The 13,969-nt window shown below is 38.2% G+C and overlaps 2 protein-coding genes across 2 annotated transcripts; both read right to left on the bottom strand.

The window, feature by feature from the left end:
* Positions 1-310: 310 nt before the first annotated feature.
* Positions 311-970, bottom strand: LOC113325125. The gene has a single exon (XM_026573349.1). It carries the CDS (start codon positions 968-970, stop codon positions 311-313), a length of 660 nt encoding a protein of 219 aa, XP_026429134.1.
* Positions 971-5,610: 4,640 nt separating this feature from the next.
* LOC113323243 (N-terminal acetyltransferase B complex catalytic subunit NAA20-like) lies at positions 5,611-8,675 on the bottom strand. The gene is made up of 6 exons (XM_026571524.1): positions 8,073-8,675; positions 7,878-7,971; positions 7,657-7,777; positions 7,480-7,552; positions 6,170-6,233; positions 5,611-6,064 (listed from the first exon to the last, which is right to left on the bottom strand). The coding sequence occupies exons 1-6, from the start codon at positions 8,142-8,144 to the stop codon at positions 6,024-6,026; spliced, it is 465 nt and encodes a 154-aa protein (XP_026427309.1). The 5' UTR covers positions 8,145-8,675; the 3' UTR covers positions 5,611-6,023.
* Between the last annotated feature and the right edge of the window lie 5,294 nt (positions 8,676-13,969).

Below are 13,969 nucleotides of genomic sequence, written 5' to 3'. Positions count from 1 at the left end.
TAGTGCAGAGTCATCTGGGATGGGTGTCTTTGTTTGTTCAGAGTACGTCTGCATGCTAGTCTTGCTAATGCGGTGGTTGTAACCTGAGTAACAATGTAGGAAAGATAGTAAGGCACTTGTAGGCGCAGTACTTATGTCAGCAAACTTCTGTGAGCTGATGTAGAGGAAATTCTTCAAGATGTTTTGGGTGCCGGTGTAGGATGTTTTGTTCTTAGGACTACCCTCGATCTCAGTGTGAGTAGAGGTTTGACTTCTCCCTTCTTGGGGAGGTCCTGTGATTGTTATAAGAGTCGTGCTATCGGCTCCGAGGCTACGGTGCTGCACGAGGCTGGGTGTCAGGAGAGTGTGCTGGTACATCGCTTATTTCCATGTAGTCATGGGTCTCGGCTGGGCTATTGATGCCTCTAGCTCTCCTTGCTTGTGCCTTTGGGGAATTCATTTTGTTCTCGCTGTTTTGCACATCCATCTTGTAGCAATACTTTGCCTCGCCAGAGTCTCCAATGATTTCTGCCACTCCGTCAGGTGTTGGGAATCTTAGCCTTTGATGGTATGTGGAGGCCACTCCTTTGATTCTGTATATCCAGGATCGTCCGATAATGGATGTGTAGGGTGACAGCACGTCTACCACGCATAATGTGGTTAGGGTAAGGATTCTTCCCACTCGTATCTCTAGTGTTATCTCCCCTCTTGGGAGAGTGGACGACCCGTTAAAGCCAAATATGTTGTATGTAGATGGTACGAGGCACTCGTCTTTGAGGCCCATTTGTTTGAATGTTTCGTAAAACAATATCTCCACATAGTTGCAACCATCAATTAGAATTTTGGGTATTGCCCATGGTAGCACTTTGTTTTTTACTTCCTCACCCTCGCATTTGGGGAGTGCGATGGACATCGTGACCACAAGAGGATCATTGTGATTATGTCCTCCTTCCAGTGCTTCCGAGGATGAAAAGCTGATAGGTAATTTCATTCACTCCTCCATTGAAGGTTCTTTGGATACACTGAAGACTTCATCGCCTTTAAAGTCTCGTTTGTGTATTCTTCCAGTAATGTTTCCTTCTCGCACATGCGAGGTAATCGCCGAGTGTGAAATGGTGTTGGAGCCTAAGTACTTCGCCTCGCGAGGGATCTCCACGCGAGGTATGGGTGCCCCAGTTGTTGGTGGAGCTATTGGTTGCACCACATATTCCTGCAGTTTGCCTTCATTGATCATGTATTGCAATACCTTCTTTAGGTCCCTACACGAATCCGTCGTGTGGCTGTGGAATTGATGGAATTCACAGAAGTCAGACCAATTTTTAGTTCGTTCTGGTTGCTGACCTCTATTCCATGAGTAGGTAATTGTGTGTTGTCCGTCGATCTCCTTGAGGATCTCTGAGATTGGTGTGTTTCGCTTCGTATAGACAGGGTCTATAAACTTCCCCTTCTTTTGCTAGGTCTGATCTCTTCCTTTCCATCCTCCAGTCCGATGTTTATCGAACTGGGTTGGCCCACCATTGGATCGCCCTTCTCCTTGGGCTGGAAGGTTCTGTGGTTCTACCACGTTGGCTCCTCTGTTGGTTACTTTCACCATTTTGTCATAAGTTCCGTCTTGGAGTTCCTCCAAGGAAACATAGTCTTCTTGGATTACTCTTAGTTTACCCAGATTCTTTGGCATGCCCTCATGCATACAGACAAAGAGTGGGTCCGTCTTTCTAAGACTGTTTTTAAATCCCAAGATTGCATAGTCTTCGGGGACCTTTCCAATCTAGGCGCATAGCTTCCTCCATCGTGTGACTAAGGAACGGAGTGACTCGTTCGGACCTCTCGAGATTTGGAACAACGCGTCAACTTCAGGTGGGATTCGACTGTTGTGAATGTACGTGTCTAAAAATAGCTCGAATAGATGGTCAAATGACTGAACTGAGCCCTTGGGCAGATTATTGTACCATAATAGGGCTTCATCTTTTAGGATAGCAGGAAAAAACTTGCACAACACCACATCATAATGGTCCCATTGCGTGAGTGTCATGCGATAAGTCCTTAAGTGCTCAATTGCGTCTCCTGTTTCAGTGAATGAGGATGCAAATGTTGGCAAAGAGAATTTCCTTGGAAATGGAAATCTCAGTAGATTTTCAGAAAGGGGTGACTGTCCTGCTTCTCGCAAGACTACCGCTAGTTTATGGTTCTCCGGTCTTCCTGTTTTTTCTCTACACATGGCTTCGAGCCTGTTGACTCGTGCTTGGAGATCGTCGTCGCTTCGCCTCGTTTGGGCCTTCTTTCTTCTTCCCATAGCTCTCTCGGGTGAGAAATAGGGTTCGATGTAGTGACGCCTTGACCGCCCTGAGTCATCATCAGACTGCTCAGCGTATGACATAATTTTGGAACGAGTTGACCTCGAGTCCCCCCTCGTCTAGGGTTGGTAGCTGCGAGGTTCTCGGCCTCACAATTAGTTTTTACTTCGTTGATTCGTCCTTTATCTCGCCGATGTTTAGGGTCAACATCTGATGAACCTTCAGAGGGACTTCCCTCGTGATCGAGTATACCTCGGCTTCCCTTGGGGAAGCGATCTGCTGTTTCCTCGTTAGAGGTGTCTGGCATATCAATTCGTTCATCATCTTGCAAATGTTCAAGGGGGCTTTCTTCCTACGGAATTTCCTCAATAGTAGAGAGTGGCACCTTATTCTTGGCCTTATGTCTTATCCTGCGGTTCCTCCGCTCTAACTTCTTGTTTCGCCTTTCGAGTTTCACCATTCTTTCATCCCGAGCCTCTTGAGCTTTCAAGATGGCTGCTATGACAATATTAGCTTCGGCGAGGTCAGAAGGATTACTCTTCTTGGCCTCGGAGATGGATACTCGCCTTGGAAAGTGGATCAACCCTCCGGGTTGAGTAAGATGGATATCATCATTCTTCTCGAAGGGGTTTCCCTCGCCTTCGGAGCTAGAATTGTCAGTTAGTACTTCCCGATATCGGTCATCGGGTTGTCCCTCGCCTGGGACCAGAGCTTCTCCTTTCTCTATATCGTCGAGTCCTTCTGTTTGGGCTCCACCATTTTCACCTTGGCTCGTACGAGCGGATCGTCTCGTAACCATTACCTTCCATGCAACATATGCAATAATACTTAATTTATCTTTTCTCTAGAAAAATGGGACCCTAAATGTGCAGGTCACGTGCAATTACTAAGCTATAGTTCAGACTAGACAATTTAGTACAGGAAGACTTTGCAGTAAATTTTGGAAACATATGAAAATGTCAAAACATTCCTTTCAAGAGTGAGGTATTGATGACGGAGGGAAAGATGTTTTTCCAGTCCTCTCTCTTCGAGGAAATAACTCCATCATTAGACCTCCCTTTTTGAGGAAAGGAATCTTACCAGGATGATTGAGTATGTTTTCCCATTCTAGGAAACATATCTTATCATCTTTTGATTTTTGGATTCTAAACAAACTTAGAGTTTGATGAACGATTATGTACTCATTAATCCTTCCCTTTGACTTAGATTTAGCTTCTTAAGAAGGAGATCTTGGACTTTATTGAGTTTGATGATGAACATCACGAAAAAGTTGTCTTTTCAACTCTCACAAGGTGATTTCTTCTTTATGTAGTTTACTGACTTGCAAATCTTCTCAACTCTTTCATGGAGGAGATCGTTTGAGCACCAAAGTGTTTGAAACTCCATATTTACTCCGATCTACAACTCTCCTGAGATTCTTGAGGAAGATGAAAAAATCTTTATAATAACGAAAAAATATTTTGAATTTTTTTTTATGAAAGACACAGATCTGTTAATCCCGAGGTTCTTCTAGACTACCCAGATCATGAAAATCGAGTTTGAGTCCGAGCTCTACTCATTCAACAGAAACATCTCTTATGGAGAAGGTGAAAACTATAGTGTTGTTACTAGGGAGGTAGATTAGATATTCATACCTCCCTGTTTCTAGCGCCAAAATGTAGTTGCATATTTTCTGACTACTACGCCCAAGTGAAAGTAAAGACTAAACACTACTTAAACATACCAGATCAAAGATGAACAAGATGTAAATAGCAAGAAAAGTAAAGATGAACACAAGCATATAACGTGGTTCGTCCATGAAGACCTATGTCCACAGAGAAGAATATGTTTTCTTATTGATTATAAGGTCTTACCCTTGAAAGTGTTACAGATCTCTTCTAGATTTCTCACTTTCTCTCTATCTAGATCTCTCTCAGGAATTCTCTGTAGAAAGACCATCTAAAATGTTACATAAGTTGTCCATCTCCTGGTACATGGACTGGTGTGATCGTCCGAACTCGGTGAGCTTTCTTCCCTCGCTCTGGTTTCCTCGGGCTGACATCCATACTACTTCTTACGATGGCTCGCTGGGTTCTCCCTCCGAGTTGTCTCGCCTTCCCCTGGATCGTGCTGGCCTTCTGTGGAGAACCTGGTGCCCTATCGCCTCTGGGTCGCAGTATGGATCGCCGAGTCTCTATCACGATACAGAACTACCCACATCTCTGTTCTTATCCTTCATTAAATGCGGTCTTGCTTTTTAGACTTGACCGTCTGAGCATATTAGACCTTTATCTACACGCGTCATTCATGTGGCGCTGGTGCAGTTGCCTCGACTGCGACAAAACTACCTTTTGGAGGATGATTCGGTGGTCCTACCTTATCACCTCATCGGATTTTCATACCTTAAGATGCTGACACGTGGCCATCGGGTATTTTACCCACACAGGGAGCACGTTGGGTGAGATTGTTTTATGATTCTTATCGTTTGCATCGACTAAGTTGGTGATGGTAGTTTCATGATATTCAGGGTGTTCGCTTCATAGCTGTGAAGAACTGTCTTGGCTAGACAAAAGATTTTCAAATATGCGTTCAAGAGTCTTATTATGGGTCATATAACTTGATACTGTATCCGAACCTCAAGACAAGGCAGCACAAACTCATTTGCCTTACCCAAACCCTGATAGCTGACTGTGTTCTTGTCTTTAAATAAGGCCTTGCCACTTGTCATCTAGGACAGGTCAGTTCCAGCTGTATGTGTTCTAACAAGTGGCAAGGCCTTATTTGAAGATGAGAACACCGTCAGCTATCTGACTGTGTATTTTAACTGTGTCGATCACTCACTGCCTTCACTATTTTGGATGGATGATACACTGCAATTCATCATATCTTGTTTTAAAAAAAGACCAAATGAAGCAAAAAGCAGTGCATATGTCGCCAAAGTTCATAGGGCATATGGTGCCGGAGAGAACAGCAGAGATGTTGGAGCCATTACGCTTAGAGAGGTTATATCTCGTTTTATCTATCAGCTGCCAAGTTCTTTCGGTGACTACTTCTTGGGTATTGCTTTGGTCTCCTAGAAGAACCTGGGGGGATATGACATCAGATTTTGTCAACACTCATCTACTACTTGATTGCAATTTTCGGGTTGTTAATTCCTGTTCCCTGAATCTTTAGTTCTGCTCTGAGTTCCCTGGATGACATGTTTGAATTTGTTGACAATTCAAAACTATGTTTCAGGGGCGGCCACAAGAGCGTGCAGATGAAACACAATGTATTATAATTTTTCAAGGAAACAGAACAAGTATATTGAGTACTATACGAATTTGTTACCAACAAAGAAGCCACAAAAAAAGGTATATGACAAAATGATGGAACAACAAAATTGCTCACAGAAACAAGTATATGACATGTTGCAGAAAATATAAACATACTGGTTCTGACAAGTATTTACAGAAAAATGCACACAGTTATATATAACCAAGACTTCTTGGGCTGGAATGCCACCTGCTGACTACGTACTTAACATCTTTAGCAACAACTCTGTAACTGAAGTACCTGATGAATCCATACATTGTAAGACCTACATATCACCATGACATACTATTTATCGTGTTTATTGTATATCCCTGTCAGTATTTACAAGTGTACCTATTATTGACACAAATCTGAAACTAGTATATATAAGAAGGCACCAAGAGTCCAATTTTATATGCCAATGATTGTTGTAGCTTCTGCTGCAACAGATTTGTCATGTTGCTGCTGTAATTCTGTTTAGATATGCAAGTCTCCACCTGACAAATATTTCCTGAATACTGTATGGCCAAAGAAACATAGACTAGTTTCAGATTTCAGATTTATGAAATCATAGCTGGCGAACATTGTCTAATTTGATTTTCAGGTTATGGAAGGAGACGTACCTGTCTTATTTACCATCTCTCCTTCAATGATATCAAAATACTCCTTATGGCAGGTATACCCCATCTGTTGAAAAAAATTGGTTAGGCTTACTGTTTAAGCATGTGTAAGCAATTCATAGCATCACTAATTCAACATTCAAGAAACGAAAATATATCGTTCCATAAAATCTGATTACGAGTACAAATTGTACACTGTCCTAAAGTGACTCGTAGCATCACTGATTCAACATTTAAGAAATAAAAAAAATAAAATAAAAAAAATATCATAAAGTTTGATTAAGAGTAGTGTGGTCTTGAGCCAATTTTGACAACTCATGTAACAAGTCATCGCATGGTAACACAGTCTTGTTATATGGGAAAAAAGGCTTACTACTGTACTCAAAACACACAGAAATTGATCAAACTTATGAGATGCTTACTGTTTAAGCATATGTGTATGCAACAGTCAGCGACTCAAAGCATCACTGATTCAACATTCAGGAAATGAAAAGAAACCGTTCCGTAAAATTTGATTAAAAGTAAATATAGTGCACTGTCCTAGATAGTGCGGGCTTGAGCCAATTTTGGCAATTAGTGTAACTAGATGCAGGTTTCGGCACTCCTTAGTTATCGGTACATTCAGATAGGAATGCCAGCTAGTAACAAGCTATTGCCTAGTCTGCGCTCCAGTTATGATTCATCTAGATGCCAATCTACAGCATTTGCACAGTTTTGTTATATGGGAAAAAGGCTTCCTACTGTCCTAGATAGTGCGAGTTTGAGCCAATTTTGGCAACTCATGTAACTAGATGCAGGTAAGGGCGCTCCTTAGTTATTGGCACATTCAAAAGAATGCCGCCAGTCACTAACAAGTTACGGCATAGTAGCAAAGTCTTGTCTTATGGGAAAGAGGCTTACTACTATACTCAAACTCCAACAATAGAAGGTTCGCACAAAAGTAGTATCAAAACACACAAATTGATCAAAGTTATGAGATGCTTTCTGTTTAAGCATATGTGTAAGCAATAGTCAGTGACTCATATCATCACTGATTCAACATTCAAGAAATGAAAAAAAAAAACTGTTCCGTAAAATTTGATTAAGAGTAAATATTGTACACTGTCCTAGATGGTGCGGGCTTGAGCCAATTATTTCCTATCACTAACAAGCTATCGCCTAATCCAGGCTACGGTTATTATTCATCTAGATGCCAATCTACAGCACTAGCAGAGTCTTGCTATATGGGAAAAAACAAGTACTCAAACTCCGACAATAGAAGGGTTCACATAACAGTAGCATCAAAACACATAGAAAAGTTATGAGAAGCTTACTTGTTTGTGCAATTCGACTAATTTTTGGTTTTCGGAGAGCACATCTACTTCCACAAAAAATACCTTACGAGGACTGTTTCAAAACAATTCATTCCATCAGATGATCCTATAAACTAGAAACAAAAACAAGCCTCTATAAGAAACATAAACATTAATATACCAGCAGATAAAACTCACTTCTTCTCGGCTCTCTCCTCAACTGCCTTGAGTAACATCCAAATGATGTCTGTGTCACGGAAACGCAAATCATTTATTTCGCAATCCCTATCAACACCTTTTCCTGTATTATATCCAGCAACTACAAAAAATACAAAAATGTTGATACTCAAACCCAACTCCTCACAAGAATCAAGAAACACGAGTAAAGTAAGAACCCAAATTTAGAAGGAATTACTTACTGAAACCTTTAATTCGATTCCCAGGAGATACACAAACAAGAGAGTACTCAGGGAATTTCGCCATGATTAACATTAACTCTCTCAAGGGTCCCATCTACAACAACAACATAAACCTATGATCAGTTTGAAATTCTTTCATTCATTCATTGATTAGAAATTAACATAAAAAGATTCAAGAAAAGGAGAAATTCTTACATTACCCTGACCCATCGTCATATGGGTTATTTCAAGAAGATCACTACATCGAAGCTCTCGAATGGTTGACATTCTCTCTAATCTTTATCTCCAATTCTTTCAGACAGTGTGCAAAAGATGAATTACAATGTCGTTTTCTCTGATAAGAACTCAGAAGTATGCAAGAAACCAAGAACCCAAGTCTAATTCAACCTCAAAATTATCTATGAACGAAGAAGAAGAAAAACGAAGTAGGGTTCTGATTGTTGAGAAGGATTTCTATTTGTAACAAGAAATTGGGGGTTGATTGAGGGAGGGGATATGCAGGTTTTATAGCTGCCTCTGTGAATTAGAATGGGGTATGGAGTGGAAGGAGGTTCATTGGTTACAAGTTTAAGTATTTTTCCCCAAAGGGGCATTAACCCCTCCCATTTTTTCAGGGAGCCGGATGCAAGGAAGCCTTCCTCCCCTCCTAGACTTCACCAAGTTTGCTTCTTTCTCATTAACTTTGGTTGCCATTTCTCTTAATTTTGACGGGTTATTCTCAGATTTCTTCAATTGTATCGTTTGATTTGATTTTCTGAAATGTTTTATCTCTTTCACTCTCTGCTGACCTAAATTCATATCTTCAGATTCATTTGGGGATCACACTTTAGAGGACGACAATACAAGGGCTGGACTATTGGATTGGATATAATTTAAATGGGCCCGGGCCTAATTTTTATATTGTAATTGTTGTTCGGCTTTCATGATGAAAAAGAGTAGGGTGAAGCATGGGCCAGTTTTCGCCTCATCCGCATCCAATCAAATTCAATAGGGTTTTAAATTTGGTATCCAATCTAATATCCGACCGATTTGCATCCAATGGGTGCGCGGTGGATTTGTTTTATAATTAAAGTTTATCATAGAGAATTAATAAAAGCAGCAAGTTCATGGGTGGTTTTAAAAATAAGACTATATTATTTAAGGGTTTAAAAATAGATTTCAGTGTGAAGGTTCGAAGTTTGTCGAAATTTGAATTTGAAGAGAAAGAAAAATTCGACCCTTTAGAATAAGAGGTTTTTGGTGGGCCCACCTGTGCATATATTGGTCTTCTATCTTCAAACTCGTTAAAGAATGACGTGAAGGAATAACTAATTTGACAAAAAAATTAAATGTATTAACTTCGGATTTTTTTTTTTTAGGTGAAAGGAAAAACAAGAAATCAAAAATACAAATAATTTTTCAGCAACTTAGGAACTAACTGGGAACCAACACCTCTTTCAATAACAATTCCTAATCTATGGAAAAGAAAATCACCAGTTTTAGTATTTACATCATGACTATTTACAAAATTCTTCACTCTCTTTAAGAAATCCATGGTCTTATCTCCTAACTCCCCCAACATCGTGAAATCTAGAGTACCGAAACCATAACCATGTGTAGTACACTTGTCAAGGTATTTTCTCCGCTTTCTCGAAACCGCATTACATACAGCCTGCCCTGGTACGAAAGTATGAACTCCACCACCTGTAAAAGGTGAAATTCCAGTTACACCGAAACATACATCACGACCACTGTCCCAATTATGAATAAGAATATCTGCAGACCTTAAAGCACCACCTTAAGCTGATAAGAAACCCAAATCCACTTCTTTTTGTGCGTGTATGGCAGCACGAGAACATATATCAAACAAAACATCACGAACCAAGTCATGCCGAAATTTTGAACCTATTCCGTGTGCACAGTGAAGAGCATGGTCACCAAACAAATCCATATCTCGACTGCAAAAAGAACAAATGATCTCAGTTGTAAAGAGTAGAATACCAATACGATAACAAAGAACAACACAATATTGCCAAGGACCAATGCACTGTCCAATACCACCTATAGGCACGACTAACAAATAATACCGAGCATGAGAGAACTTATTGCACTTCCATAAGACTAAATCCCTAACTGACATGTTATATGAATTTGACATCTCTTGTTGAACAACATCAAAGTACTTAGCTGCCAATAAATGCATAGGATGGGGCACAGTTAACTCAATGTTGAAAGATGCAGAATCAAGATGACATACCTCCAAGAAAGAGTCTAAAGCAAGTTGGTACTTTAAACCATTGCTACATACACCATAATGTCACAAGATAGAATCCTGCAGCTGCTTAGATTGGATGCAAGAGGCAAGATAACAATATTGAATGGTATCTGACATAGAATATATGCCCAGACCACCATTTCGGATAGGAAAAATAGTGAACATGTGTTGCAATACACCATATCCAGTCCCATCATTCACAATCAAACATCGCATATAACTAAAAAGATGAGTGTAAAAAATTACTTGGGCTTCTCATAGGTACATTGGTACAGTAGTCCTCATAGTAAAATATAATTTGGAAAGGCTGGGTTCCACCGTTTTCACCTTGGTTCGTGCGAGCAGATCGCCGCGTCACCATCACCTTACCTGCGATATATGCAATAATACTTAATTTATCACTTGTATCAGAAAAGTGGGACCATAGATTTGCAGGTCACGTGCAATTACAAAGTCATAGTTCAGACTGAACAGTTTAGTACAGGAAGACTTTGTAGTAAATTTTGGAGACATGTGAAAATGTCAAAACATTCCCTACTTGCATGAGGCTTCAGTGATGGAAAAAAGGCGTTTTGTTTGTCTCCATTTTCGAGAAAAACACCTCCTTCTACACGTCATACCATTGAGTTTGATGACAATTGAGCATATCTTTCCATTTTAGGAAATATTTCTCATTGTCTTTAAACTTTTGATTTTGAACAAACTTTGAGTTTGATGAATGATTATGTACTCATTAACCCTTCCTCTTGACTTAGAGTTAGATTTCTAAGAAAAAGTTTGTGGATTATCTTGAGCTCTTTTGAAGATGAAGAACATCATGAATAGTTCGTCTTTTCAACTTTCATATGGAGATACTTTCCCCTATGAAGTCTACTGACTATATCTCTTCCCATCTCTTTCATGGAAGAGATCGTTTGAGCTCCGAAGTGTTTAAACTCCATTTTCACACCGATCTTCAAATCTCTTGAGCATCTTGAGGAAGATAAAGAAAATCGTAGAGAAACGAAAAATCTTATGAAAAATTAGTAAAAACATGTAGATCTGTTGATTATGAGGGTCTTTTAGACTTCTTAGATCGTGTAGACCATATTTGAGTCCGAGCTCTACTCATGAATCTTAACAACATTCTACTTAGTGGTATTAAAAGCATTTCTCTCATGGAGATTATGAAGTGATTAGGGAGGTAGATTAAATCTTCATACCTCCCTATTTCTAGCGCCAAATGTAATTGCATCTTTTCTGATGGCTACATCCAAGTAAATCTAAAGGTTATAAACTATCTAAACATTCAAGATCCGAGATAAACATGATGTAAAGAACATGGAATGTAAAGATTAACACAGACATATAACGTGGTTCGGCCATGAAGACCTACGTTCAGGGAAGAAGACGTATTCTTTATTGATTATAAGGTCTTACCCTTGAAAGAGCTACAAATATCACTCTGATTTCTTACTCTTTCTCTATCTAAATCTCTCTCAGGAATTCTATGTATAAAGACCATCTAATAATACATAAGTTGTCCATCTCCTTTTACATGGACTGGTATTTATAGGGAAACTAAGCTCGTGAAGGTCTGGCCTCGTCGAGCTGGTGGAGTCTTCATACATCGTCTTCGTTGCTTCGGGCGACACTACACCAAGACCAGGATTTTGTAACAATGCAACCTGTCACAGTTTATTTTTCAGTCACATATACACCTGTGATAAATCCTGTAATAGTTATAACTGTTATTAAATTTTGTATTCGTTATAATAATTAGGAATATTAAATTCTTTTATTAGTCACAATAATATTTGTTGACAATTTTACGGACAGTCACAATTATAATTCAAAGTGATGATTCCACCCAAATATTTCACCACATCTAAAACAACCCCAAAATTATAACACTTTGAATTTTACTTGTCACTAATTTTCCCACATTTATACAAACTAACAATTATATTTCATTTCTATAAATCAAAATACAATTTTCTTTTTCTTTTTAATTTACTTAATATTAGAAAACAGGATCAAGACCAAGTCAACAAGTCATGACTTTATAGAAATTTGACTTTGACATATCTGCTTCTTCCGAAGACGGTGAAAATTACCAGACTACCCTTATCAGAATAAGTGTAATAAAAATTCTGAAGTTTGTGAAAATGACCAGACTACCCTTATCGAAAATCAGTAAAGTAAATATTACAGACTGTGAAATGACTATTTTACCCTTACTATTTTACCATATTACCCTTAATGGAAAAAAGTGCAACAAAATATTATGCAGACTGTGAAAATTACCAGACTACCCTTATCAGAAATAAGTGAAATAAGTATTACAGACTGTGAAAATAACCATATTACCCTTAATGGAAATTAGTACAATAAATATTATGGAAACTGTGAAAATGACCAGACTACCCTTATCGGAAATAAGTAAAATAAATATTACAGACTGTGAAAATAACCATACAACCTTGTAAGAAATAAGTAAAGAAAATATTACAGACTGTGAAAATGACCATTTTACCCTTACTGGAAATAAGTGCAATAAATATTATGGAGACTGTGAAAATGACCAGACTACTCTTATTGGAAATAAGTAAAGGAAATATTACACATTTTGGAAACGACCATATTACCCTTACTATGAAAATGACCATATTACCCTTACTAGAAATAAGTGCAATAAATATCATGGAGACTATGAAAATGACTATATTGCCCTTGCTAGAAATAAGTGCAATAAATATCACGAAGACTATGAAAATGACCAAACTACCCTTATCAAAAATAAGTAAAGTAAATATTACAGACTATGTAAATGACTATTTTACCCTTACTCGAAACATATGCAATAAATATTATGGAGAATGTGAAAATGACCAGACTACCCTTATCAGAAAATAAGTAAAGTAAATATTACAGACTGTGAAAATGACCATATTACCCTTGCTCGAAATAAATGCAATAACTATCATGGAGACTATGAAAATTACCACACTACCCTTATAAAAAATAAGTAAAGTAAATATTACAGACTATGAAAATGACCACTTTACCCTTATTCGAAACCTATGCAATAAATATTATGGAGACTGTGAAAATGACCATATTACCCTTACTGGAAATTAGTGCAATAAATATTATTAAGAGTGTGAAAATGACCAGACTACCCTAATTAAAAATAAGTAAAGTTAATATTTCAGACTGTGAAAATGACCATATTACCCTTACTAGAAATTAATGCAATAAACATCATGGAGACTATAAAATGACCAAACTGCCCTTATCAGAAATAAGTAAACTAAATGTTACAAACTATGAAAATGACCATATTACCCCTAATGAAAATTAGTGCAATAAATATTATGGAGACTGTGAAATTGACCAGACTACCCTTACTAAAAATAATTAAAGTAAATATTACAGACTGTGAAAATGACCATATTACCCTTAATGGAAATTAGTGCTATATTGTGAAAATGACCAGATTACCCTTATTAAAAATAAGTAAATTTAATATTTCAGACTATGAAAATGACCATAATATTTATTGCACTTATTTCCAGTAAGGGTAGTATGGTCATTTTCACTATCTGTAATATTCACTTTACTTATTTCTGATCAGGATAGTCTGGTCATTTTGACAGTCTCCATAATATTTATTGCACTTATTTCCAGTAAGGGTAGTATGGTCATTTTCACTATCTGTAATATTCACTTTACTTATTTCTGATAAGGATAGTCTGGTCATTTAGACAGTCTCCATAATATTTATTTCACTAATTTCCAATAAGGATAGTATGGTCATTTTCACCGTCTGTGTGATATTTATTGCACTTATTTCTAA

Source organism: Papaver somniferum, chromosome 11, assembly GCF_003573695.1.
Source record: "Papaver somniferum cultivar HN1 chromosome 11, ASM357369v1, whole genome shotgun sequence".
Lineage (NCBI taxonomy): Eukaryota > Viridiplantae > Streptophyta > Magnoliopsida > Ranunculales > Papaveraceae > Papaver > Papaver somniferum.
Note: the sequence above shows the minus strand (reverse complement) of the source record. Positions and strands in the feature narration are given on the sequence as shown.

What these genes read in the sequence shown, in the direction of transcription:
- LOC113325125 (XM_026573349.1), bottom strand. Translation starts at nt 970, where the DNA reads ATGAAATTACCTATCAGCTTTTCATCCTCGGAAGCACTGGAAGGAGGA.
- LOC113323243 (XM_026571524.1), bottom strand. Translation starts at nt 8,144, where the DNA reads ATGTCAACCATTCGAGAGCTTCGATGTAGTGATCTTCTTGAAATAACC. An exon ending in GAATCGAATTAAAGGTTTCA is followed by an intron (nt 7,778 to 7,877) that starts GTAAGTAATTCC and finishes TATTTTTTGTAG; the next exon opens with TTGCTGGATATAATACAGGA. An exon ending in GAGGAGAGAGCCGAGAAGAA is followed by an intron (nt 7,553 to 7,656) that starts GTGAGTTTTATC and finishes GTTTTGAAACAG; the next exon opens with TCCTCGTAAGGTATTTTTTG.